The sequence below is a fragment of the Panthera uncia genome, unplaced genomic scaffold, assembly GCF_023721935.1.
Source record: "Panthera uncia isolate 11264 unplaced genomic scaffold, Puncia_PCG_1.0 HiC_scaffold_568, whole genome shotgun sequence".
Classification (NCBI taxonomy): Eukaryota; Metazoa; Chordata; class Mammalia; order Carnivora; family Felidae; genus Panthera; species Panthera uncia.
In genome coordinates, this window is record NW_026059724.1 from 8,620 (window position 1) to 36,552 (window position 27,933).

The window sequence follows — 27,933 nt, forward strand, 5'->3', positions numbered from 1 at the left end:
TTGTTTTAAAATAAAAATTCCTTTATTTTTAAAAAGCTCCATTTCTCAAAATTAGAAGCACTACTAAAAGAAGTCACATCTTAAATATTTTTAGATGATATTAAAAAGCATTTGAAATAAAAGTGTGTACAGTTAGCATGTCCTGTATTTCTGTTTTAACATACTTTATTTAAAAAGACAACTCTGGAACTTTACCTTGTTTATATATTTCATGCAGCCTCAAAGAAAGCAATCAATGCATTTTGATCATAACTGTCCAGAATCTCCAGTAAAAGAGGTACTTTGGTTTTTACATTGGTGCCTTTGAACTTGAACTTATCTATGAAAAGATCGGTGATCATGCCTATAAAGAAAAATGTTAATTTCCTATCATTGATTAGTACTAATTTCTAACACAGTACTTAATGAAAGTAAGTTATTACTTGAAATTCTCTAAGCACGCATAATTGCATTATTTAATATACAAGGCTAAAGGGATTGATACTATAAACAATATTTATTTGGGGGATTTTCTTTTTAAAGTTTATTTTGAGAGAGAGATAGCCATCAAGCAAGCAGAGGAGGGGCAGAGAGAGGGAGAGACAGAATCCCAAACATGCTCCATGCTGTCAGTGCAGAGCCTGAAGTGGGGCTCTAACTCATGAACTGTGAGATTGTGACCTGAGCCAAAATCAAGAGTCAGATGCTTAACCCCTGAGCCCATCCAGGTGCCCTTATTTGGGGGTACTTTAAGGCAAGTTTCAAAACATAAATCATTTGGCTAATAATCCTCTTAACAACTGGTTAAAAGCTACTGAATTCAGATAATTAACTGCTGGCCAGTTCTGAATTGCTTTTGGTATATATAACATCACAAGTGGTTTATTTTTCCCACCAAGCTGGCCATTTTGAGATAGTGTAGACAGATTCTGTTTTTAACAGCTGTATTTGAAATAAAATATTCCATCAATATATTGAACATTCTTGGGATTTATCCAAGACATGTTTCAGAATTTTTTATATTTTAGAAAGATAATAAAAGGAATATACCATATATGGCATAATATCCAAGGGGAATAAGTGGCAACATCTGATAACAAAACAGAATAGTGTTTCTGCAACAAAATATGTGGATAAATATTCACATTAAGTGGAATAAAAATGACTATAAATAACCCCATGCCAGTTTAAGTAAGGTTTGTCATTAAATTATTAATTCAGATCGTGTCAAATTTGCTACCAAATGATTTATGAAACAAGCTTTAGTTTTCAAAGCTTTCTGGATTTTGGAACTGGTGGTGAGAGATGGTTTTTTGTACCACTCATCTTCATGTGTTTGTCATATTGTAAATATTAAGATATTAGATATTGTTATAGTTTGTGAGCAAGTCCCAGGGTAAAAAATAAATTCATTAGACAGGCTTAAGATCAGTGTGGATAGATGATACCAATTGACTCTAAAAGATCTGGCATAGCGCAAACAGCATGCAGTTTGGGGTGAGGAAGTTCTAATGCAGGCTTTGCCACTACAAATGTGACAACAAATTCTTTAGTCTCAGATTTCAATTTAAGAAAATGTAAAAAATGAAGATAACACCATCTATCTTGCAGAGTTGTTGTAAGGATTAAATATCCCAACTGATTAATAAAGATGTTATAAATCAATAGGTGTGCTATACACAGCAGGTCTTATATAAAGATTGCAAAATAAAAGAAGTTTTCCTTAAGCTGTTCCATTCTTCCTCTTTCTCTCCTTTCCTTCACATCTCCCTCTTGCTCTCACTGTTTTTCAAGACAATTTGTGAAACATCCAACATGTCACCACCAAGGCAAAAAGAGTTTTGAACTATAAATTTATAGCACAATGTATCATTTATTACATTTTGCCAAAAAAATACTAAATGCTGCATTTTGATATTTCATAGTATCAACAAAACCTGAAAATTATTTGTGTGAAATACAGCCTACATTTTAATGCTTCATAGGTTGGGGCGCCTGGGTGGCTTGGTCGGTTAAGCGTCCGACTTTGGCTCAGGTCATGATCTCACGGTCTGTGAGTTTGAGCCCCGTGTCGGGCTCTGTGCTGACAGCTCAGAGCCTGGAGCCTGTTTCAGATTCTGTGTCTCCCTCTCTCTCTGACCCTCCCCCGTTCATGCTCTGTCTCTGTCTCAAAAATAAATAAACGTTAAAAAAAAATTTTTTTAATGCTTCATAGGTTATATTCACTTCACACCGGGTTTCTTCATGTACAGAAATTAATTTACTGTATTACACCTATTTCACTTTTTTACTTTCATTTTACCCAGTAAAAATATTAAATATGAAAACTAATTTGACAAAAAATTTGATGCAATAAACTAGCTGTCACTGGTTCATGAATGCTGTAATCTTTGCTTATCTTTCTGCCCATTTTCTCTCACATGATCCTTCGTAAACAGTAGGAAAGGAATATGGCAAAGTTTTCTAGAATAGTTCACTAACCGTAGAGTCTTTCCAGATGTGCAGGTTGCTTTTTGTATTCTTCCTGTAGGTGATCTGCCTCTTCTAGAATACAGCGATATTCTGGTATCAGAAAGTTTGTATTTCCTTCATGAACCTGCAATTCCTTATTTAAAATTAAAAACAGAAGCACTTTAATGTTCAAAATTCAATCCAGTGTAACTTTAAAGTCTTTACAATTTTAGAAATTCCATCACAATAAAACAATGATTGTGAATCCACGAAATACATACTTACTTTTAAAGCATCAATTAATTGCACTTTCTTAGCCAAAAGCAACTGGTACTCCAGCTTTGGGTGGATTAGCTTTAAAGTGTGTTTGACTGATACTTCATTTATCTCTAGAAGAAGTTGATCCAGACACAATTAGGTAAGTCACTTTGATCAGAAACATTGTTACTGTTAACAAAAATACCCCTCCAAAATAATTCATTTTTCTTTTTTTTTTTTTTTACCGTACGATATGTTGAGGTTAATTTTCCTTTTTGTAGCTTCTTTAGAGAGCACATCTTTTAGGATGGATATAGTAGAAATGTTGTCAGATTTAAAAACTCCTTCTCCTTTCCTATAAAATTAATATATTTTTAAAAGAACAGCTTTAGAAGAAAATATAGTAACTAGGTCCAGTGAATACATATTTTCTGACTAGGAGCTGGTTTTTAAAATTCATTTGATTTTAGATCTCTTTATATACACATCACATTATTAATATAAAGCATATTTAAGTGTGTAAACTTTTATTATTCAATTCAAGTTCTGAACATAATTGTGAAACTAAACAAGATGTTAGATATATGCCTCTTAAACATGACAATTACCTATAAGTTCTTCCTTAAAGCATCTTTCTTTACTTTCACTAATAAAATTTCCAACAACTAACCCCATATGTATATAAAATGCATTTATAATTGCTTATTTACATGATTTTCTTTGATGTAATCACCCAAATCACAACATGACTACATTCTTCATTCTCAAAAGAAAGCTGATATTAAACCTAAGAGTAACATCTTTCATTCTTCCATGCCCATCATTTATTGTCACTTATTATGCACAGAGGACTCTTCATCTTCTTTACAGAACCATTTCTTTGTTCTCTTACCTTTCTCAATCCATATATAGTTGACCCTTGAACAATGTGGGGGTTGAGGTGCTGAACCCCTGCACACTCAAAAATCCGCATAGAACTTTTGACTCCTCAAAAACTTAACTAGCTGACCAGAAGCCTTACCAATAATATAAACAGCCCATCAACACATATTTTGTATGTTGTATGTATTATATACTGTATTCTTAAAGTAAAATAAAAAAATGTTACTAAGAAAATCATTAGAGAAAATACATCTACCATAATGTACTGTATTTATATATATATTAAAAAAAAATCCATGTATAAGCGGTCCCATGCAGTTTAAACCTGTGTTGTTTGAGGGTCAACTGTAGTCTCACTGGCACTGGCCTCATCCCCATTTGTGGGACTTTCGAAGGAAGCATTTAGCAGTGTATTCCAACCTCATGGCTCTATACTGACACTCAATCCTGGAGCTTTTATTTGGAACTATTCAGAAAGAGAGGCTCTGGGATAGATGAAAAGATAGAAAACTGGATGGAATTGCTGGTAGCCACATGGCACTTATTTGAAAAGCCAAAAAAAAAAGACAAAAACAGAGCTGAGCAATGAAAAGAGACAGTTTTGATGATATCAGGTAAGCCAGGAATCCTGTTCTGCCTGAGGCAGATTACTACTAGGCTTTTAAGTTATATGAGCTAATAAATTCTTTTTATTTGGTTAAGTCTTCTTGTATTTAGTTCCTTCTTATGATAATCAAGTTTCCTAATTAATACATATACCACCTTTCATGTATTAAATGCTGTCTTTTTATTTGGTTTTCACACACACCAATAGTTTATATTCACTAGTTGTAGACAAATGCTAATTCTTTTTTCTAGAAAGGTGAATCCTACATACTATATTGATTTCAATTATGTTTTAAAAATCATATTTTCACTAGTATTTAATTTTAACTGATGATATTTAATTTTAAACACTTAACAGTACCTGGCACTGTAGAATGACTCACATGGTTTATCTTCTTTTAATCATCACAGCTCAACAAAGTGCTATTATTTCCGACCCCCAAAAAAGAAAACTGAAGCTCAGAGAGTTAAATAATCCAGGTAGATCAAATAGTTGGTGAGTCACAGAGCCATGATTCAAACCTAAGTATGTTTGCCTCCAAAGCACATGCTTCTATACTTTCTCCACATAAATGTATTTTATTTAGGCACCCAAAAAACATTCATTGAGCAAAGCCATGTGGTAGGTACTTGGAGGAAACATACAAAGATAATTAAGAAATTGACTCTGCCCATGAAGAGCTTAAAGTCTAATTTGAAGAAACAAGTTTACATAAAAATTATTATATACTTCAAACAAATAACAATAAATACCTAAGACAGGTAAGAATAAAATACTATGGGAACAGAAAAGAGAATCTCAAGGAAGCCTTCAAAATACAGCAACTAAGTTGAGCCTTGAAGGATAAGTAGAGTTTTGATTGTTAAGGAAAGAATACTTAAGGGCACAGAATGGGAAAATACAAAGGTATGCTATTATAATAATACAGAATATGCCAGGGGCATGTTGAATTGTCTGCTCTGATTAAAGTGTGAGGTTTACTGTGGTACTTCAGAACAGGAGTCATTATTACAGGTTTAGACACATGTAAGATCCCTTGGAGGGCAAAGTAAAACCTCAACAGAACTGATGCAAAAACAAAACAAAACAAAAACAGCTATACTGCTGGATACTTCTTGGTCCCAAAAGGCTGCATTCTGAGGTAAAATTATGTGTTCACTCCTATTTCCAGAATTTAGCATGGTAAAGTCTCAGCTAGGAAGCAAGAAGTAGAATAGCTCAATAATCTGTTTAGGGAGAGAATCCTAGACAGAGAGACAGGTATAAGCTCAAAGAGCAGATGTAGAGAAATCAGCCTTACCCAAGAAATAGGTCATTTCACATTCAAGAGACAGGAACAAAAGAGAAGGAAAATGTAGCCTCTACTATATTCAGAAACAGAAATTATAGAAGCCTATTGGAAATGAATGAGTAGTGACAGTAAAGGGGCAGGAGTGCAACTGGGAGCTTGAGAAGAGTGTAGAATATGACCTCTACCCTCAATATGATAGCTTCAAAACCCTGTACTGTTCTAAACTCTCAAGTTCTGAGCCATATTCTATTTTTGCCTAAAGAAATTCAATGGAATTTTTACTGAAACTAGAATAAATGAATCAATTTGGGGAAGTACTGCCATGTTTATGTCTTCAATTGATGACTACTGAATATATTACTCCATTTAATCAAGTCTTTTATGTCAATAAAATTTTAAAGTTTTCTTCATGTAAGTTCTGCATATTTCTAATAACAGATATTTCTGCAGATCTTATATGGATATTTTGTTATTGTTATTGCTACTCTGATAGGGTCTTTTCAAATCATTCAAATCATTTATTTTCTAACTGGTTATTGTTGGGAATAGGAAAGGTATTGATCTTTCATATTTGTCTGTATTCAAACATTTTTTTTAAATCATTAATTCTACTTGTTTTTCAATAGATTCTCTTGAACAGTATAGGTTTTCAGTCACATTATTTTCAAGTTATTCCTGCCTTAAAACAAATGAAAATTTAGAAGCTCTATTTATATAAAAACATTCCTGAACCAGTAATAAGTTTTATTTACCTGTAGGTACTTTCAAGTTGTGTATCCAGGAAGGTGTTCTGAAAATAAAATGTCACACATTCTCCTGCTGGAGGTTTCTCAGGGACTTCAGGCAGGCAAAAAACCACCCAGGAGTGAACTTCAGCAAAACTGAACTGGCCTGTTAAAGTCAGTGTATTCATGGGTCTGTAATTTAATAGTGGAGGTACACATTTGTGTGTAGGAATACATGGAGGTATTATATGTATACAACACATTAACAGAATTTTGCAATAGTAGTTAAACAAATATAAAAGTATATACAAATATAAACAAATATAAAAGTATAAACAAATATAAAAATATTAAATTTTCTTCAGATTAATATTAACCATAAGATAAATAAAATTTTCAATCTCATGGAAAAAAAGGAATGCTTACCTATATCTGTGCTTTAATGTTCAATTAAGCCTCCAATCATAACTGTTTCCTGTATCAGCAAGTTACTTACTTTTCCAAGTCTCTATTTCTCATTTGTAAAATGGGGACATTACTACCTGTCTTGCTTGCTGTAAGGCTTAAATGACAATGCATAAGCATCTAGTACAACATACAGCAGAGGGAAAATATTCAGTAATTGTTCATTTCTTTCCCTTCTCCTTCATTTAAGCTCATGGTCTCTCATCTCAGGAAAGAAAGTGAAAAACTACCAACAGGAAGATGCTTAAGTTGGACTGGAACTCAGAAATAACAGGGACTATCACAACCAATTGATTTGCCAATATTCCCTGAGGTGAAACAGAAAGGAAATATAACCTTTGAGGTTAATACTATAATAAGATCCTGTTCACAGAGAACTCAAGTGCTAAACAATATTTATTCACAACAGGTATTTGGGAGAGATAACTGTTACTCTACTGAGATCAGAATGGTAATATATGAGAAAGATAGGAAAATCCAACTCAAATCAGCCTTTAAAAGAAGACAAATCTTATATTAAAAATATGAATCCACAGTGCTTAAATATTTAATTTTTAAAATGTACAAATAGCTACCAGATTTATACTATAAAATGAAAAGCAAGTTTATCTGTATCATGTAATATACTAAAAAATAAACTGCTCCCTCCTTTGTCCTACCTGTCATGATCAATAAAGTGAGTTCTTTGATGGAGTGAAAGGGGTTTGATAAGGTATTGGCGGACCTGACAGGTTTTGGGTTGAATCCTTGGAGTCACATATGCTTGAAGTGTGCCATACTGGCCTTCAATTGAACGAATCTGAGTAAACACAAAAGAAAAGAAAATAAGAATAACCTAGCAACATAACACAAATGTTATCTTTAAAATGTTCAACACAAGTAATCAAGTAATTAGACCTTAATCTCTTCTGTGATATTCTGAAGGAAATAATGACATTTTATTAAACAATTACTTTTTACCACTAGAGTAAAGGAAAATTTAAAAAGCTTTGGCAGGCAAAAGCAAACTTAATCTATCTATAAAAGTTATCCCCACCACATATTTTTAGATGATCTGTCTACACTTAGTAGTGCTATGTCATTCCAAAAAAAGTACATTCTTACATACTAACCCATCACATCTAAAACCACAAGTGTCTAATATAGTTCATAAGATTCACATCAAAAATGGTTAAAATTTAGACATTTTGTTGAGGTGGATAAGTGAGTTTTTTAAATAACTAAAACTTAAATGTAATACTTCATTTTCTCATAAATAAGGGTATTATAGCATATAGCTATTGACAGCTTATATTGACATATAAGAATCTACTGACAGAAAAAAAAAGTTTCTAAGAACTTAATTCTTGATTTTCTATGAAAATACAGAAGTATACACCATCTAATTATAACATATTTAGATTAGGAAATTCTTTTGAGTTATTTTAAATATACCTGGTTGGACCTCCTGAGGATTCAAAACACTTAACAGAAAATAAAAATTCATTACACTGTGAAGAATTAATTTTTCAGGAGTTGGAAAGCTGTCCAGCTTCTCCCTCTTGCCCCCCCGTCTCCGTTTCTCTCACTTCAAATTCATAGATGGACTGTAGTACTTCTTGTATTACAATGGTAGCTTCTCTAACCATAGCTATATTTTAACATAGCTCTAACCTGGCTATATTTTATTTATTTTGAGAGGGAGGGAGAGCACGCATGCAAGTGAGAGGGGGCAGGAGAGAGAGAGAGAGAGAGAGAGAGAGAGAGAGAGACACTCCCAAGCAGGCTCCACACTGTCAGCGCAGAGCCTGACGCGATGCTCGTTCCTATGAACCATGAGATCATGACCTGAGCCAAAATCAAGAGTTGGATGCTCAACTGACTGAGCCACCCAGGTGACCTGCTAGCTGATATTTTAACTCACACTTTTCCTAGCATGTGAGGGGGGCAGAAATCAATGTTTTACCTAAATGGGAAAGAGAACTAAAAGTTTAAAGCAAGGTCTTTTGCAAATGTTACACTGCAAATATTGCTCTAAATGGAAAGAGAGGAAAAATAAAAAGATGAAAAATAAAAATACAGAAAAGAAATAAAAAATAGATCTGATACAGCTATATTTCAGGGTTTCTTTTTTAAAGGTAAGCTTACACTAGCACATAATTTTTTCCAGAATAAAAAGTCATAATGCTTTTTTTGATTATATAAAAATTCATTTTCATTATTAAAAATATAAGCAATACAGAAAAATTAGGATGAACATACAAGTCGCCTGAAATCCTACCACCCAGAAATGATCATGATTGCTATTTTGGTAGTCATACCTTCATACATTTCTCTATGCACAAGTACAAAAACAAAATCATAATTTCACATGAAGAAATTCTATTTATATCATAGACATCTTTCTTTTATTTCTAATAGTCACATTTTCCCCTTATCTTTGTCTTTCCTAATGCCATCACCTCCCTCCCACTCCTATCCCACCCATGCTTTCTCCTGTGGCATATGCTATCATACCAGACAGGTATGTTTCTTTTCATACCTTTATTCATATGTAAATAAAATGTATTTACATATATGGGATTTTATCCACATCTTGTTTTTCATGGAATTCACTCCATGTTAACAGGAATAGATCAATGCCTTCCTTATTGCAGCTGTGTTATATTCCATGGAATGCATAAATAGCTAATTATTCAACCATTCAATTATTGAATGTTCACTTTGGTTCCACTCCTCTGCTTCTACAAGCAATACTGCAGTTAATTAAATACATATCTGTGTGTATAATACTGTGATTTTATTGCTTAAAATAGATTCCTCCAAGTGGGACTATTGCCTGTTTTTCCAAAGCAGCTATAACAATTTTTATTTCCTTCAGCTATGATTTAGAGTGTCTTTTTCTCATCCCTGCCACATGGTGACATTGCTTTTTAAAATTTTTTGCCAGTCTGTTAGATAAGCAGAAAATGTTTTTTGTTATTTTAATTTGACTTTCCCTAACAGTAAGTTAGAACATTTTCTTTTAATATTTGCTAGCTATTTTGACTCCCTCTTGTGTGAACTGAGGCACAGAACATATTCTCTGCCTATTTTCCTTACTGAATAGTTGTTTTTATAACAAGTTAGAGGTAGTAGTAGTCTTTGTGTTTTACTGATATTCACCCATTACCTAAAAGATAACTAAATTTCCTTCTTTTGAAAAATAATTAGGTACCTAATACATCTATATTTATTTTTTATATATGGCATTAAGATAAGAATCCACTTAATTTTCTTCCAGATATATACCAGTTGTGTTGACACCAATTTTTAAATAGAAATAGTAATTTAACAGAATTTTTCCCTACATAAAAATGTCATGCATTAGGCGCACCTGGGTGGCTCAGTTGGTTAAACGTCCAACTCTTGATTTCAGCTCAGGTCATGGTCTCATGGTTGTGAGATCAAGGTCTGCATTGGGCTCTACAGTGGGTGTGAAGCCTGCTTAATGTTTTCTCTCTCCCTCTTCCTCTGCCCCTCCCCCACCTGCACTCTTTCTCTCAAAAAAAAAAAAAAAGTCATCCATTAAATTTCCATAAATGTATGTTAAGCTCTAGTTCTATACAATTTTATTGCACTCCCTATTTATTTAGGCCTTTTAAATACCCTGCATTATTTTTATTACAGTAGTTTCATAGTATGTTTTACCATATAAGTTTCACCTTTTTCTTCTTTTTCAGTAGTTTTCTTGCATCTATCATTAAAGTTTTAAGTTGCATCCAACTTAAAAAAAAGAACATAGCTTTTTAATATATTTAGGCCTACTTCCCAATTTATTGGCACAGTCTTGTTCAGTGGATATGTAATTTAAAATGTTTAATTAGGTTACATAAAATATGTTTAAGTATAGTCCTTTAGAAATAAATTTATTCCAGTTTTCAATTTTTCTTTCAAAATACACAAAAGGGGACTTATGCAGACTAAAATAAATTGTTTAGGGGAAAAAAACCTACACTTAACTGGAACTTCCTTAACTAGATGTGAAAAAGTTATTGTATAACATCTCTCTTGAAAAACACAGACTGAATCTCTGAGCATCAACACTTCTCCAAAACAACCATTCCTTAATTTTTTAGATCATAAATATATCAAAAATAATTTTTAAAAACCTCACACAAATTAATTAACTAAATTAGATTTGTGTGCTACAATCAGTATTTAATTATGAAAGAGATTATATTACTAAATTGCTGAAGAAAATACTAAAAGATTTTCTTTAGAAAGATGGTAATGCATGACATTATTGGAACACAATCAGAAAAATCCAAATGGTAGGAAAATATAGGACAAATGCTCAAATACTTCAATAACCAAATTACCTTGTCTGGACCATGACTGGATCAAACAAACTGTAAAAAAAAACTCAGTGAAATCTAAATACTAAATATTTGATGAAACTAAGAAATTATTGTTAATTTTTCTTAGGTGTTATAATAGTATTGTGGTTATGTTTTAAAAAATAGTTCTTATCTTTTGGACATATGTACTGAAATATTTACAACTGAAATTATAAAAAAATCTTGTATTTGCTTCAGAATATTTTGGGATAGACAGTGATAGTATAAACAAGAACGTCATGAGTTGATGACTACTGAAGCTGAAGTCATTACTTTTCCATACATTTGAAACTTTCCAGAATAGAAAATTCGAAAAAAAAATTCCACTAAGAGGAAATTCAGGATTGGTTATTTTAGAGAAGGTGATTGGTTGTGTGCCAATAGCAGAGATAATGGTTTGGGCTGAGTTAAAACCCAGCTGGTCATCCAGCAGTCATTACTTATTTCAGGGAGAAAACAATACAAAGAAGTGATATGATACATTGCAAGATATACCTAGGGGGAAGAACGTTCAAACTTTCAATTAAAGGTAATGTCAAACATTTTTACCTTGAGTTCCAGCCTTGTGGTATTTGCCTGGCACCGATAAGTGGCGAGAAGAAAGTTGTCATTTGACTAGGAAAAATTCAAAGTTAAGGCAAAGGATAAACTCACATTTTTATAATAATAAAAACATCATCAATAATAATAATGGTTATCATTTATAAAGCACATATCATGTGGGTGACACTGTGCTAAGTGCTTTTTTCTTATTCCTGCAAACAACCCTATGCGAACTTTTACTAAATAAGTTTTTACAGATGGAGAAACTGTAGCATTCGGGTTAGGAAAATTTTCCAAAAGCTCATAAGTAAAGAAATCAGAATCCAAATGAATACTTTTAAGACACAAGCTCATGCTCTTTCCAGCCTGAGTTTCTACAATAACATTTTTTTAATGTTTATTTTGAGGGAGAAAGCGAGGGGGGAGGGGAAGAGGGAGAGGAGAGAGAGAACCCCAAGCAGGCTCCACACTGTCAGTGCAGAGCCCAACACAGAGCTTGAACTCACAACCATGAGATCATGATTTGAGCCAAAATCAAGAGTAGGTCGCTCAAATGACTAAGTCACCCAGGTGCCACTACAATACTTTAAAATATTAATTTTTCTAAAAATTTAACTGACAGCACAAACTTCTAATGTTTACACTATTAAAAGACAAAACATGAATGTCTTTGATTATCACAAATAGTTATAGAGGACTAAGAAATATCATATCTCTGTATTTCCAGCAAATAGCACAGTGCCTGAGATGATACTGTAAGCATTCAATACATGTTTGTTGAATTAAATTAGACAGGTTACTTCAAATATGATAACTTCTGGAAACTGAATATTAAACTACTAAAAACAGAGAAATATATCTGGGTTATGAATTGCAAAACCAGACAAAGCAACATGAAATACTTAGTATGCAATTTTCATATACTACTATTTCCCTATTTTTAATAAGTAAATGAAGAAAAAGGATGCTAATATCAAAAAGAAAATTTGAACGTTTTAATTTAAAATCATTTAAATTTAGTAAACAGAATATCAATCAACCTGAAAATAAATATACTTTCGTGTGGTTAAAAACAAATGTTACATACCTAAGTATTTATGAATAAGATGATAAAGATTAAAATACATGAAATGTCTGGGATTAGGTTTGGGATAGGAGACAGAGGAGAGCATAAAACAAGACTGGCCGTATGTTGAAGTGAACAAAGAGTATAGTGAGGTTATTATACTATTCTCTCTACTTGTGTATATACTTGAAATCCCCATGTTAAGGCTTTTTTTTTTTTAAAGCCATCCTTCTAGAAAATGGGTTTTAAGTTAGTATAAAATACTCATTTCAAAGAATCCTGCAATGATGTAAATAGGTTGATCTTTCACAGTAATTTAGGAATTAAGATTTTAAGATTAACTTGATTTTTTGAATGAAAATAAAAATGTAGGCTTTAATCTTTTATGTTTTATTCTCAAACAGGGATGGCAAACCACACATATTGCATAATACAACTGTGATAAAATCTCTCTCTTTTTTTTAAATATTTATTTTACACACAGCACAAGTGGGGGAGGGGCAGAGAGAGAAGGAAACACAGAATCCCAAGCAGGCTCCAGGCTCTGAGCTGCCAGCACAGAGCCCGATGCGGGGCTCGAACTCACAAGCTGTGAGATCATGACCTGAGCTGAAGTCAGACGCTCAACCGACTGAGCCACCCAGGCGCCCCTGATAAAATCTCTTATTCTCAAACAGGGATGACAAACCATACATACTACATAATACAACTATGAAAAATCTCTCTTAAAAGAAAAGCTTTACTATAAAATTATATTAAAAACTATTCCCGAATATAGCTATCAACTTTGTTCTTCATCTACTCTTTTTATTCTTCCCTTTAAAAAAATTTTTTTTTAATGTTTACTTATTTTTGAAGGAGAGAGAGAGACAGAGTGTGAGTGGGGGAGGGGCAGAGAGAGAGGGAGACACAGAATCTGAAGCAAGCTCTGGGACGCGAGGCTCAAACTCACAAACCGCAAGATCATGACCTGAGTCACAGTCAGAGGCTCAACTGACTGAGCCACCCAGGCACCCCTATTCCTCCCTTTTTTATATGTATAATGACTTGCCAACTCTAATCATCATCTGCTCTGGCTTGCCTTCTCCAAAACAACCGTTCCAGACCTTATTTTCCCTAACTTCTCTCCAGGAGCCACACTTAGTTCTGGGACTGCTAGTGTGTGCTAGTACTGAACAGAAAGAAGTGATATATTAAGCATATCCAAAAGCTCTGATACAATCTCATCCAAGACACTTTACACATGGTAAGTACCCACCAAATGTCTGCTAAATAAAGGTTAAGCAAGATTCAACAAGCCCAGAAATGGTGAAAAAGAACAAGCAGAAGAAACAGACCATGTTCAAATGTAGGAATGTGTGAAACTATATAGCATTTTCAAGAAATTTTAAGAACTTCAGTTTGGCAGCAATAATGTGCATGGGAGGGAAGGTAGCAGCTGGTAAGAGATCAGCTAGAGATGTAATCAAGAGCTGAATCATGGAAAGCTGTTATGCCACAATGAGGAATCTGACTTATATGCAGCAGGAAATAAGGAATCTTTAAAGGTTTTGAAAAAAGAAATGACATGGTGATATTTACATTTTAGGAAGACCTCTCTGGTGGCGGTGTACAGCAGAGCCTGGAGGTGAGAGGCAATACTGGAGATAGAAAAACTGATAGATGAGTAGTTCAAACAAACATGGTAAGGGCCTGAAAAGTTAACAGAAGTGGAAATGAAGCAGAGTAGAGACATAGGAGCCAAGGACATAGACTGGCAAAAAATAGTGACTAACTGGATTTAACAGATCAGAGAAAGGAAGGAATCTAGGAAAACACCCCAGTTTTCTGGATTATCTGAAAATAGGGGAAATGAGCTGAAACAGATTTTGAGGGAAAGGTTATGAAAAACAGATTGAAGAAACATTAAACCTTAGTAGCATTTATTAGGCTTTATTCAAAATGGTATAATAGAAATGAAAAAGTGTCTGAAAAATTCTTGATACTTTTTACTCACCTCAGAATCACAGCTGCTAAAGCTGACAACAGCAGAATTTTTATCCACATCAAGTAAATCTATTGGAACATCACTCTACAGTCAATATTAAAAAAAAAAAATGGTTCAGATGGAAAGCTAAAAAATTTACAAAACATTATTTTCTCTTAGGGTTCTCTTTAGTTCTAGTTCATGTTCATCTTTAAATTTGAGCATATGAATTCTCTTAATTTACATTTGATAATGTACTTCTAGAAAATAAATGCACTAAAAAATGTTATATCACAATGTTTATTTTTTTCTAATTTGGACTATTAGAGATCATAAATGATCATCTCTCACCACCCCCTTAAAAGTATAATCTTTCTACCTATTTTTGTCAATGCTAAAAATGTTACCATAGTCTAAAAATAATAATATGGCCATTCTGATTCTATCAGTTCATTTTTATCAATTTAGTTTTTACCTGCATCACAAAAATGAGATAATTTTTGGTCTCCTCTAGAGAGGTAGTTCCTAGGGCACTGTTTTTGCACTCAGTTCTATCTAAATGGTGCTCCTAGAGTTGTGTAATGCAGCCCTTATGCTAGCATTACCTAAGACAGATTTCAGCCTTTAAATTTTAATTAATAATCTGATCTCTCCCCCACATCTTTTTAAACATTATCTTCTTTCTCCACTTTATTCTCTTCTCATCTTCTTATGGGTTTTCCATCTTTTGCTTGTTTTCCATTCATCCTACTACCATCCTTTCCCACTCCCTGAATATCTTACAATTTAAAGAAAAACTGATTAAATATATTATTGAATGGAGTTGTGTATTATTACCCCTATATTTCACCTTTTGGGAATATACTTTGTCTACGGACCTACCCAGAAACTGGTGGTTAATGAGCAAGCTGTACTGTAAGCTACCATTTTAGAATTGAGAGCTTAAAAAAAAGGTTCTAATAAGGGCATTAAATACTGCAGTTTTCTAAATCGCATCTCTTAAAATTCTCTTAAGATCGCCAAAGAACAAAACCCTTACTGTTCTTTTTGATGCTTCTTAAAACTTAAGTCCATCAGTCTTTCGTTTAATACTTACAGGATAAATAAAAAGTAAAGATATAACTTAGATAATCTATGAGCAAACTGATTATCTAATAGAAGATTAGATAAACCTTTAAAATTACTATCTAAGCTAAATGCAATTTAAAGAAAAACACTTAAAATTACTGTCTAAAATTAAAAGTGTTCAATAATAATTAGTGCATACGGCTGGTCTGCAAAATAGATCCAATCACAAAACAAAGAAATTACACACTGGCTTACCTGTATTAAGACATTATCTATTGCTGTCTGCACCTCTAAGATGAGGCTGTAGCTGGCATCATCTTTATTTAATGTAAACTTGTCATTTACACTAAATGAAGGTACTGCTGATTTTGCTTTGCTTGATTGGGAAGACTGTTGATATTTCTCTCTTTCCTGTAGTACCTTATACTGCAGATGTTCCAGCTCACTCCTAGAGAGAATATATACAACTGTCACCTATAAGTATAAACATTTGAAGTCCTTAGAATGATTACAAGAATTTGAGACATTTACTTGTGCAAAACGGATTTTTATTAGTTGAACTAGAACTATGACACTAATACAAAGTTTTGTTTCTATGACTAACCAAACAATTCCACATTATTTATCTCTAATCTAAAAATTAAAACTCAGTCCCATACCAGCAATATTAATAAAGAGTTGTAACTATCAAGGCAAGCTGAAAATAATCAGTTCTAACACACAAATCTAGTTATAGTTAATCAGAAGAGAAACTAATTGTACTGGAGCAGAGAAATATGTTAGACTTAATTTGAAGAAACAAAATGTGTAAAACCAGTAAATATGTGCCTTTCAGTAAAAATTAGGGGAAACAGACAAAATAAGAAGGAGGCTGTGGAGTACTAACATTTTGGGGACCATAAGATGATCATGAGCCAGTGGTACAGCTGAGTTTCTTCTATCAAGTGTTTAAAAGGATTCTGCTGACCTTCAACTGTACAGACATTGCTTCATTGCTTAGAGTCACTTCAGTTAAAGGGAAACAACATATGCAAATGTAACAACTAGTAACTGAGAAACAACAACATGAGGCTTAGCCAGCCCCAACTTAGAGGAAAAAATCTGGGTAAGAGCTTGGAAGGGATTTGTGCGATAAACAAAACAAAGGAAAAGATTCATTCGTACAAGAAATATTTACTTAGAGCCTCATATGTACCTATGTTGCAGGTGCTGAATGAACAAAACAGACATAAGCTTCTCATGAGCTTACATTCCACTGGAATCAGGAGGGACAGACTCGGTTATAAATGTAAGGTATACTGACGATGTGAGAGAATAGCCATTAATTCTACTTGGTTTCCTTATTGCATGAACGTTGGAGCTTGGAGTCCAGGTGGCTTTGCTAAACTGGCTTGTGGTAAACATGTGGTGTGGCTTTAGTGAACTAGTACTTGTGGCATTTTGCTGCCTTAAAAACTTAAGTAGCCCTCAACTACCACCAAAAATAAAAATAGATCAGCCCTCACTGCCCCCAAGAGGTTGGTAAGGGTTGAAGTAGGGAGAGCAGTCATTAGAAGTTTCAGCAACTCCCACTTCTTCACTGTATGAAGCAAATTTACTTGAGTCTGGGGTCTCTTTTCATAGGATTTGTCAAATTGAACAGGCCACAGAAGCAATCCCTGTGTCTAAAAGAGTCAACATTACTCATTTCCAGTAAGAAAACTGATAAGCCAATGTTACAGATTCATAAGGGTCCACAGGAGCAGTAAACAGTACAATTAAGAAGGAATACAGCTGTCTGTGTTGGTCTCTTTCTAATGTCTGTGAAAAAACAAAACACTACAACTATCTATAAACAAATGAAAAATGTAATTTTTGATCTAGGAAAAAGTCAGTATAGAAAAAAGTAATAATATGTATATAAATAATATAAAAAGTATATTTATAACTTTAAAATACTAATTAGCACTTACTGCAAATTTTCTCAAACTGATAAATTTAAAAAGGTGATAAAATAATTAATTGTATAATTTCTTCCAATAAAATATAAGAACTACACACTTCATGAAATAAAAAAAAAAAGCAAACAAAAAAATCCAAAATTACCTTAAGTTAGAAATTTTATTTTGCATCTCCTGATTAATTTTTACTTCTTCTCCTGGTCCACTTTCCTTATGCATAGGCTCTGTTGTCAGACCTGTAACCCAGCCTGCAGAGATGAATTAAATTGTGCACCATTAAGTACTGCTAGTATTAAAAGAAACCCCAATATACATGCCCCTTTGTCCACCAACATCAACCTCATTTAGTCCTAGGACTTATTGTCCTTCAAAAAACAAGACAAAACAACAAAATATATCAAGCTGGAAAATACTGAAGCCATAAAGAAACTACATAATAAACATTTGTGATACTATTTTTATTTTGTGTAAACTACTATAATACTATGATTAAAGAAATCTTTCACTTCTCAGTTTATAGTGTTAGTTTTCAAGTATGGAATAAGTCAACACAATTCTAGCAAGTTCAAATATACCTGATGAATTAGAACTGTCTTTCGAAAATCATGTTTATGGAAAGTTAAACTCTCGCATTGGCTATTTTAAGAATGTAAAAGAATCACTAACTCAAAAGCAAGGGAATTTTTATAAGAAATATAGACAGTAACAAAACATAAACTAAAGTTCAGTAAATACTTCTTTTTAAACCAAAGAATATCATTTAATTTTCAAATATTAAGTAGAGTATGTTAAGTACTCCATTATTCACATATTACCTCTTTTATAAACCAATACACCTACTCCTTCCCTCCTTAGTTTTTAACCAGTAAAGGTTTTAATGCTATAGGTAAGACTGATTTACTAATAACACTTTTTTTAAAAAGTTATCATCAAAAATAATTTATTAAGGGACGCCTGGGTGGCTCAGTCAGGTAAGTGTCTGACTCTTGATTTCAGCTCAGGTCATGATCTCAAGATTGTGAGATTGAGCTCTGTGTTGGGCCCTGGGCTGAGCATGGAGCTTGCTTGAGATTCTCTCTCCCTCTCTCTCTCTCTGCTCCTCCCCCACTCATGCTTGCTTGCTCTCATGCTCTCTCTCTCAAAATTAACATTAAATAATAACATTAAAAAATAATTTATTAAATGTATATTTTTTCTTAATGATTCTTTCTTTACCTATTACCATTTCCCTTACCTGAATACGTGGATACCACAATTTCATCATAGCCTTCTTTCCCTACACAACCACCCTGGATAGATGTGACACTTTCAGACAACATCTAAAACAAATTTAAGATCAAGTACTTCATTAATAGCTAAAAAGTTCACAGACATATTAAGTAATAAAACTTATTTTCCTCCCTCCAGACATTCAACATACATTTATTGAATACTTATCATTCGAAACACTGAGATTGGAGAGGCAAAAATCCTGCACAAATGGCAGAAAATTCCAGTGCTTTTAAATTTGGGGGAAAGAAGACTGAAAATGACTCATATATGTGTGTGTAGCACTCAGCCACAGTAGCCACATAATGAGCAAAAATCATTTATTTATATAAAGAGGTTTTTTTTAAAAATTACATAAGCAAAACTCCCAATATGTTTAGTCTATCATCTGAATTCTACATACCACCTCTCATGCGTTTTTTCCAAATAGTTTTTGGAAATGAACAAAGAATAAAGTTTTTTAGATGAATAAAGGAGATGATAGCCTCTATGAAACCTTTAGGGAATTTTTATTCCCATATTATCTATGTAATACCTTTATCTATACATCAAAACATCTGTATTTGCTGATCTACAGTTAAAGCTGGGACTGAGGGGAAGCACTAGTAGTGAAATCAGACAAAGAAAACTTGATACTGGTTGTGGTTTTTGTTGTTGTTTTTTTTTAAAACAGCCTCAATCCATCCTGCATAAGGCAGGATGGGAAACCCTGGACTAGAGAACACCACTTTATGAAACCGAAAGATTCATTTTACAGCAGACTGATTCTCCATGTAACTCCGTACCTTGGCATAAACAAGCTTAACTACATTAAAATCTGTGAACTAAAATTACTCATATTTAGTAATTCTTCTCATTTGGTAAAGTCTTGGGTGGTTAGAAGTGAAATTGCGACTTTTCTCTCTCTGCTCAAGGATATTTTGATATTGTTCTAACAACATGAGTTTATTCCTAAAACATTATTACTTTAAAACAACAGTCTTGTTTGTTACCCAAACATATAAATGTTACTCCTGTAATCCACTATGCATTGTAGAAACTAAGGCAAAATAATTAAAGTTCAGGTATACAATATTTAGAAACCAAATGAAGAAGCAATTTATTATTTATCTGGAAGGCAATAGTCTATTATTCAAACATAAGAGCAGTCTAGAGAAGATTTTGATAACATCAAAGCAGGAATATTCTAAGCCAAACACAAGATATTAATATAATTTAATAAAACCCAAAACATCACAATCATCTCTATAATTATTTGATGAATATAAGCATATATAGTCTTTTTAAATGAACTGACCTGATCAAATCGTAGAACAGGCTCATTTGTATTGTCAAAACTATACACTTGTACCACTCCATCATCTCTCCCAACAAGTAAATCTTTAACCCCATCACCCACAATGTCAAAGCTGTCAACACACAAAATACCTTTAAAAAAGATGATAGAGGTGATAAGCTATTAATAAAACTAATATTAGGGCCAAGTACAGACAAAGTAAGGCTGAAAACATGTATATACTGAATCAGAATGGGAAAACAAAGAACAGAAAACTTGAAGCATAATCAGGTATCCCCTTTTCTGCCCACATTCAGCCATTTCCAAGACTTTAAATATAATCTAAATGGAAATGGCTCATAGTTTTTATCTCTAGCTCTGGCCTCTCTCTCCCCAGAGCTCCAGACTTCTACATCCAAGATCCTATACAGCATCTTCTTTGAGACGTCCATTTGCATCTTAAACGTCCTATGCCCCAAAGAAAATTCTTCATTCCCCTTTAGTGCACCCCATCAATGGTCCTTCCCCAAACTCTCCTCATCTCAGTAAGGTATCACCCATTTGTTCAGGCCAAAAATCTAGACTACATCTCTGATTCCTGTCTTTTTCTCACTGCCCAGACCAAATCCCTTAGCAAATCTTAACAGCTCTATCTCCAAAATATATACTGAAATTGAGTCCTTCCCATTTCCAACTACCATTAGCCTAGCTCAGGCCACTTATCTGTAGTCTAGACTAAAATAAATTATAACAACTACAACAATGACTTCCTAACTGATCGCCACACTTTCAATTTTGAGCTGCTTCCCCCAGATCCATTCTCCCTGGTATGTTTTTTGCTTTGTTTTGTTAGATTAGATCATATCATACTCCCACTTACAATTCTCCAAAGACTTCCCACTGCACATAGATTAAAATTCAATCCTTTTCCAAGGTCCACAAGGACCTACATGATTTGGCCCTATGCTAAGTCTCTGACTTGTCTTGTCATGCTAATACATTTAGCCACACTGACCTTCACTTTGCTCCTCAAATGAATCAAGTTTACTTATGCCTTGATTTTTTCCTCTTTACTTATGCCCTGATTTTTTCCTCTTTCTGGAGCATAATTTTCCCCCCAATTTTTACATTACTAACTCCTTTTCTTATGAATCAGATCTCGGCTCAAATTTCACCTTTTATAAGACACCTTCCATTACCACCCAGTCTAAATTTAGTTTTCTTCCTTCCACCTATCACTAATGCATCACTGTCTGATATTTTTTTCAGATGACTTAGATGAAGTTATCTACTTATTCATTTGTTTATTCTCTGTCGCCCCTAACAAGTATTTGTTGAAGGAATAAATGAATACATGAATAGAATTACTATACCTATAAATAGCCATCTTACTACTTTCTAAGTCAGATATAAATTTCCTCAGAAAGGTATAAATCCTTTAGAAAACCAGAATATTCCCTGACTCACTATACTTCTTCCTTGCTTAATATCAAATATTCCTAAATTCCAATTAATTTCCTACATCAGTGAATAATGGATTTGATACTATGGATGGACATTAGCCCACAAAAACCTACCTATCCTAAATTACCATTACCATTTCTTAATTAAAAAATGATGCCAAAGTATGACAGACCTGCTAAATAAACAAAGAGTAAATAAATCCGAGGTGGCTCTGTAAATTGTTAAGCTTACCAAATACTGTGAATAAATAAAACAGAATGAACTATATAAAATTTAGGATATTTAATAATGAATGACATTTCAGAATCTAAACTACATCAAAAACATACCTCCCAGCTTTTTCTCATTTCGAATTTCCCACTTGTGTATCGGTTTGGAGGTAGTGATCTGAATAAGCCCAAGTTTTCCATCTGATGTTCCAAACAAAAGGTCTTCTCCAGAGTCACCTAGTTTATAATTAAAGTTAACATGTTAGGGGCACCTCGGTGGCTCAGTCGATTAAGTGTCCGACTTCAGCTCAGGTCATGATCTCACGGTTGGTGGGTTCGAGCCCTGCGTCAGGCTCTGTGCCGACAGCTCAGAGCCTGGAGCTTGCTTCAGATTTTGTGTCTCTCTCTCACTCTGTCCCTACCCCACTCATGCTCTGTTTCTGTCTCAAAAATAAATAAACATAAAAAAATTTTTTTTTTAAGTCAACATGTTATACTTATCTCATGACTCATAAGATCTCCTTAAAACTGAAAAAATTTTCATATACATGGACTTTAATGTAAAAATATCATTTAAAAAATATAAAAAGACAGAAAACTTAATTTTGGAGGATGGTTATATAGTCACAGAATTTTATAAACTAAGAGATAAGACCCTTCCTCATCATCTAATTTTAAGATGAGGACACTGAAAATTAAAGTTCAACAATTCATTATTGTTAGTTACTGGCAAGTTATCAGACTACTGTCTCAATTCCAGTTCATTAACATATAGTTACATTATTAAAAACTTAACATACAGTTAAATGATTAACTATACTTAATATATAATTAAATGATTAAAAACCTGAAATATCTAGACTTAAATAACATAACGCACTTCCTTATTTTATTGTGATTACCGCCATTTCCGTTGTGTAGTGCTAAAACAGTAGGTGGGCCAGGAACTTCAGTTTCATACATCACATCAGATCCCTGAAGAAGAACAAGTATTTTAAAACTGGAACAGAACATAAATTTAGTATACATACTCCTTGATAACATCAGTATTCATATAAAGAAAAACTCTAGAATAAAACTGCTGAAAAAAGTTAGACTGTGATTATTAACTTGCATTTCTTTAGCAATTTTGTATATGTTAACTCATTTTAAAATATATAATATTTAAAGATCACAAAGAAATATTTAAAATACTCAACACTTAGAAAAGTTTTCAATTTAAATACTTTGTTTGCCCAAAAACTTGACACTGGTAAATTTTCCTATCAAAGCTTTCCAGGAATAAGTTGTTTGTTCTGTTTTCTTTAACTCAGAGCACAAATATTTAAACAGACCCAAAGTTACTTCCTAAGAAAAAGACAAGCCCAGGGGCTCAATTTTGCTTCCTGAAAAATGTGAATGAAGTTTGCCACCCTAGTCCCAGAGTGGTAGCAGACATGTGTCATCTAAGGCAGAAAATAGCCCCTACCTAACCCTCAACCTGATTCTCATCGTCAACCTTAAGAGGTCGTCCAGGTTCTCAGGATGGTAACTGACACAAGAAGGTTATGCAGATTTTTTTTTTCAACAGGACTTCTCACTCTTTAATGTGCCATTACACTTTTTGGTACTCTAAGAAGGTAGGTGGTGAGTACCACCAGAACAGCAATATCCAACATCTAGGGTGTTATCTCTTAGGGTAGTACATTGAATGTGTTGTTTCATTTAGTTGGATAATACCAGCAGGTGGGTTCTCAGTGTTTTCATTGTACAGAAGAAGAGACTGAAGTTGGGAGCAGTTAACTTGACATAGTCACATGGTCAATAAGTATTTGGGTATTTCCAAAACCTATTCCAGTGAGAGGCAGAATGACGTGTTATTTAGAGAAGAAAATAAGTTACGTCCATTTATTTGTCTTTTTTAAAATTTTGCCACTTCTAATGTTTTCATTTAGTACATAGTATTTTGTGAAGCTATTAAAGAATAGGGTACTTATAAGTATCTACACTTACATGGAAAAAATAACTATGATAAATCATTCAACGAAAAAAATGTGAAATTATAGTAAATATGTAATGACCTTTTAGTTAAATATATATAGAATATATAAAAGTAATGTGCTTTATCTTTTATTTATAATTACATTTGAAATTTCATATATATCAACTATATAAACACAAAAGAATCCACAAGAAAACTGTTTAAAAAAAGGCTACTTCTGGGGCAATGGATAATGAGCAGTAAAGGGGAGGAAGGACGTATGAAGGGCAGAGCAAAGGCTTCAAGCTGTAACTTCCCACAAATCCTTACTGAATTCTTTATTTTTACAGCAAGTATATGGATCTCTTCTAGTTAAACAAAGCAGAATCCTAGAATCAGCTGGAACAATTTCTAACTGAATTCTAGCCAGCTCCTGTTTAAAAGCCTTATTCAAACAATTCATATTTGGGAGTACAGGCTATGGAAGAAATTAATTATTCATCCCTCTAGAATGAATCTTGAACATTACTTTATCTTCCCTTGGCAGGGGGGTGGGGGGGCAGGGAGAACCTCATAGAACCATTGGATTTTTCCTTCTATAAAAGGACTAACACCAAGAAATGGCCATCTGACTATGAAATTCCAAAGAATGAGATAGCCTGTGATGGCACAGAATAAACAGCTAGATTTTTTATTCAATTGCGCTATCATTAGCCCAAGTTTCTGATCCAAATAATCCACCTGTTCTATGTTATTTGCATTAAACTTTATTTTGTGGATCCTGGTGTTTGTATGTATGTGTATTTTATTGAAAGTCACTTTTGAAGAGACATAGGTGTAACTATTATACTAATAACAATACCTTATGCATCATGGTTTTTAATAGAAATATAAGGACAATAAAATGATTTTTCCCTCTATCATTCATTTATTCATCCAACAAGTATTTACTGAGTGCTTATTTTGTTGCACATACTGTCATAAATATGGAATAAACCCAAATGATACATCCTTTGATCTCAACTATTCCTTCTTTGTTAAAGCCTAACATCCACTCCCCAACCCAATTTCCTCCATTTATTTGATTTTGGCAGGGAGGAAAGGGTAATGGAGGAAGAAAGCCAAAAAAAAAAGCTGCGAAGGGTTCTATAGCAAAGGCACTCCATTCAAACTGGACTAACTCAGAAATTATGTATGGGATTGGGAGGAAGCATCCTTTTTCCCATGTATGCCTAAAACTCACCAAAGATCTTAATACATTTGGCTCAAGTTAAAAAAAATTAGCATACCAATTAAAAGGCATTTTTTCCAGATATAATTTTAAGTAAGACATTTAAAGCGGCAGTAATAAGTAATTTAACTTAAATACACATTGTTCAGTAATACTTATTTAGCATAAATTATGAAAAACTATAAAAATGCAAATCACAGAAACCTGTAAAACTCTGAGCACTCTGTCCTGGCAGGCCAATACTGGAGTAATACTAGGTAATCTTTCCACTGGAAGGCAGATGACATCATTGATTTTGTCCCCAGAAAGGTAATAATGCTGGTCTTTGCAGTCACAATAATGGTTATAGATGTAACTTGCACTGAGAAAGAGGTCTGAGCCAGATATATGCCTGAGAACATTAAAAGTAATAAAAAATATCCATATTTTTAAAAATAAGCATAGAAAACTCCTGAACTTTTATGAGATGAAAACAAGTTTATACAGTTTCTATCATTTTATCACAGACTTAAAGAATAGATATTTTTCCCCCTCATTTCCCCCACTTAATTTTAGCCTTTAGGTATAACATTGATTTTGAAAGCTGTGAAGACCTTAAGGTCTTAGGCATCTCAAAAATTAAGCTCAGAAAAAATGAAAACAAAGACAATGATAATTTAACTGTCTATATCTGAAGACAATTTGAAAAAAGGAACTTTTTTTAAATGCATACTATGTGACAAGCACTGTCCTAAATGATTTACATGTATTACATGGATTAGCTTAATCCTCATAATGTTAAAAAGCAGGGACCATTATTATTCCTTTTGACAGAGAACAATAAAATGTTAGGTAACTTGTCTAATGGCACACAACCAGTAGTGGAGTAGACTGCATTAGAGAGTTAGCTTTCTTACTACTTTTCTGAACTGTCTAGCAAAGGCTGTTGGAAATGAATCTACTTTAAATGGTAAACAGTGAAAAAAAAATATTTCATTAGATTTTTATCTTGAAAAAAGAAATGAAAAACATTCATTTTAAATTATATTTAACAAAATGTAGGCAATAATCATAACAACATTCTAATTCTATATCGAATCCAGTTTTCACTTGGGGAGCTGAAACTTGACAAAAATTATATACTAGTATATTACCTTTCACTTGTAGACTGCTATAACCATAAAGAAGGTGATAATAAAGAAGGTAATTTTATTTGAAGGTTTATTTGAAGGTGAAACTTCTAAAGTCTAGTTAGAAAGTTTTGGAATTAAAATTATTTCTTATCCTATAATTATCCTCATTGATTTTCTCTTCTTCAATTATCGCTTAAGTGGCCTCACTCTGTGGCTCTGCATATGATTTCAGTAGTCCTCAATATCATTTTTATCAACTAACAAAATTCTTTTTCAAGACTTAAAGTTTCATCTAGAAATCCATCTGTATTACATTTGCAATTATACTGCAGTTACACATTTTCCAAACTACTGCTTACAATCACTATTGTTGACAAGAGCAGGGATAGATGGAAACGTTAAGCAGGGAAGGGATGCATGAGTGGTAACCAACTTGTAAGTTGTTGTAAGTGCTCTCTTACTGAATCTTGCCAAGTTATAACCTTGCTTTCCTATGCACCCTTATAAATTTGGGGATTCAGACAATAAATTTTCAAAAATTAAGTAAAGATCTTCTCCATCCTGCCACTGCCACTCCAATAAAATCATTTAAGAAACTAGCAAAAGCGACTATTGTCTAGGAAATTCCTTATCTTTCTCAAACCTTTGCCCACACATCCTTCTGAATGTGAGTTATGCTAATTATTAATGTATTACTTTGATTTTAGCATTTTACAATTATCATTGACCATGTCTATCTACAAAAGCATTTCGAAAGTATTCTATTCTTATTAAACCACTGAACTCATTCCCATATACCACTGTTTAAATCTTACCTAATCTCACCAAACCAAAGTTTTGCGGCTTGGATGTCAGGACATGAGACATGCATTATACAGAATTATACAGGACAGCTGTGCATTACACAGAACGCTGAACTGAGTTAGCAGTTTTCAAACCAATGTCTGGTTGCTTATAGAACTTGGCTGCATCATAGTCAGATGAAGAACTTTTTCTTTTAACCCACTCCTAATAATTCCGATTCTGCAGGTATGAGTAAGACAAGAAATCTACTCTTTTAAGCTGCCAAGGGATGCTCCTCAGTAGTAGGTCTGAGGACAGTGGGTTAGATAAACTTCAAAGGCTTTTCAGCCCCCCATGATTAAAAAAAACTAAAATTTAAACTGCAAAATCTCACATATCCAAAAGCCCTTAAGGGAGTTATTTTTACTCAGGGTCTTAACTGATTTACCTAAAATTATATCCTATTGGTAGTTATCAACTTTGACGGCCAGCTTTTTAACAAAATGATGCTACCTCATAACCAAAATTACCAGAGACATCAAAGGAACAGAAACCTAAACATCTCTAGATTTCTTTTACTTTTTTCTTTTATACCTTAATCATGAATCAATTGAACCAATTAGTCAAAAATTAATGTGTAAATACTATGAGAGTCTTTAAAAGAAAACATTTCAACAACCAATTGATTTTGTACTGATTCTAGGTTAATTAGTTTCTTACTAACAAAGTGCCTTTAGACAATTTTACTTCCCAAGAAATCTATTAAGATATGAGACTCAATCTGATGTTTGTCACCTATCCAAAATATTGTAAATGGATATGTAAAGATAAAAAAAGGATGAACATACATAGCTTTAATGCTTTCAGTGAGGTTTGTTTCAAAAGAGAGGAACTGTTTTCCTCTCTTTGTGAAGCCTCTAATCTCAGATCCTGCAGCAACAAAAATTTTCTCCTGGGGTGTATTAAGAACCCCTCCTAGCTCCAATCTTGCAATCTTCTGCCCTGGTAAAGTCTTGAACACTGCCTGCAA

The 27,933-nt window shown here is 33.3% G+C and overlaps 1 protein-coding gene across 1 annotated transcript; it reads right to left on the reverse strand.

Annotated features, from left to right (window-relative positions):
- LOC125918222 (Bardet-Biedl syndrome 7 protein) lies at window positions 1-27,933 on the reverse strand (the record flags this gene model as incomplete). The annotated part of the gene is made up of 16 exons (XM_049624250.1): window positions 1-343; window positions 2,461-2,584; window positions 2,716-2,819; window positions 2,934-3,043; window positions 6,221-6,385; window positions 7,318-7,457; window positions 11,566-11,631; window positions 14,622-14,696; window positions 15,915-16,107; window positions 17,745-17,847; window positions 18,834-18,918; window positions 20,166-20,296; window positions 21,938-22,054; window positions 22,720-22,792; window positions 25,213-25,399; window positions 27,752-27,933. Coding segments are annotated over 16 exons (1,989 nt in total), but the record flags the coding sequence as incomplete, so codon positions are not given.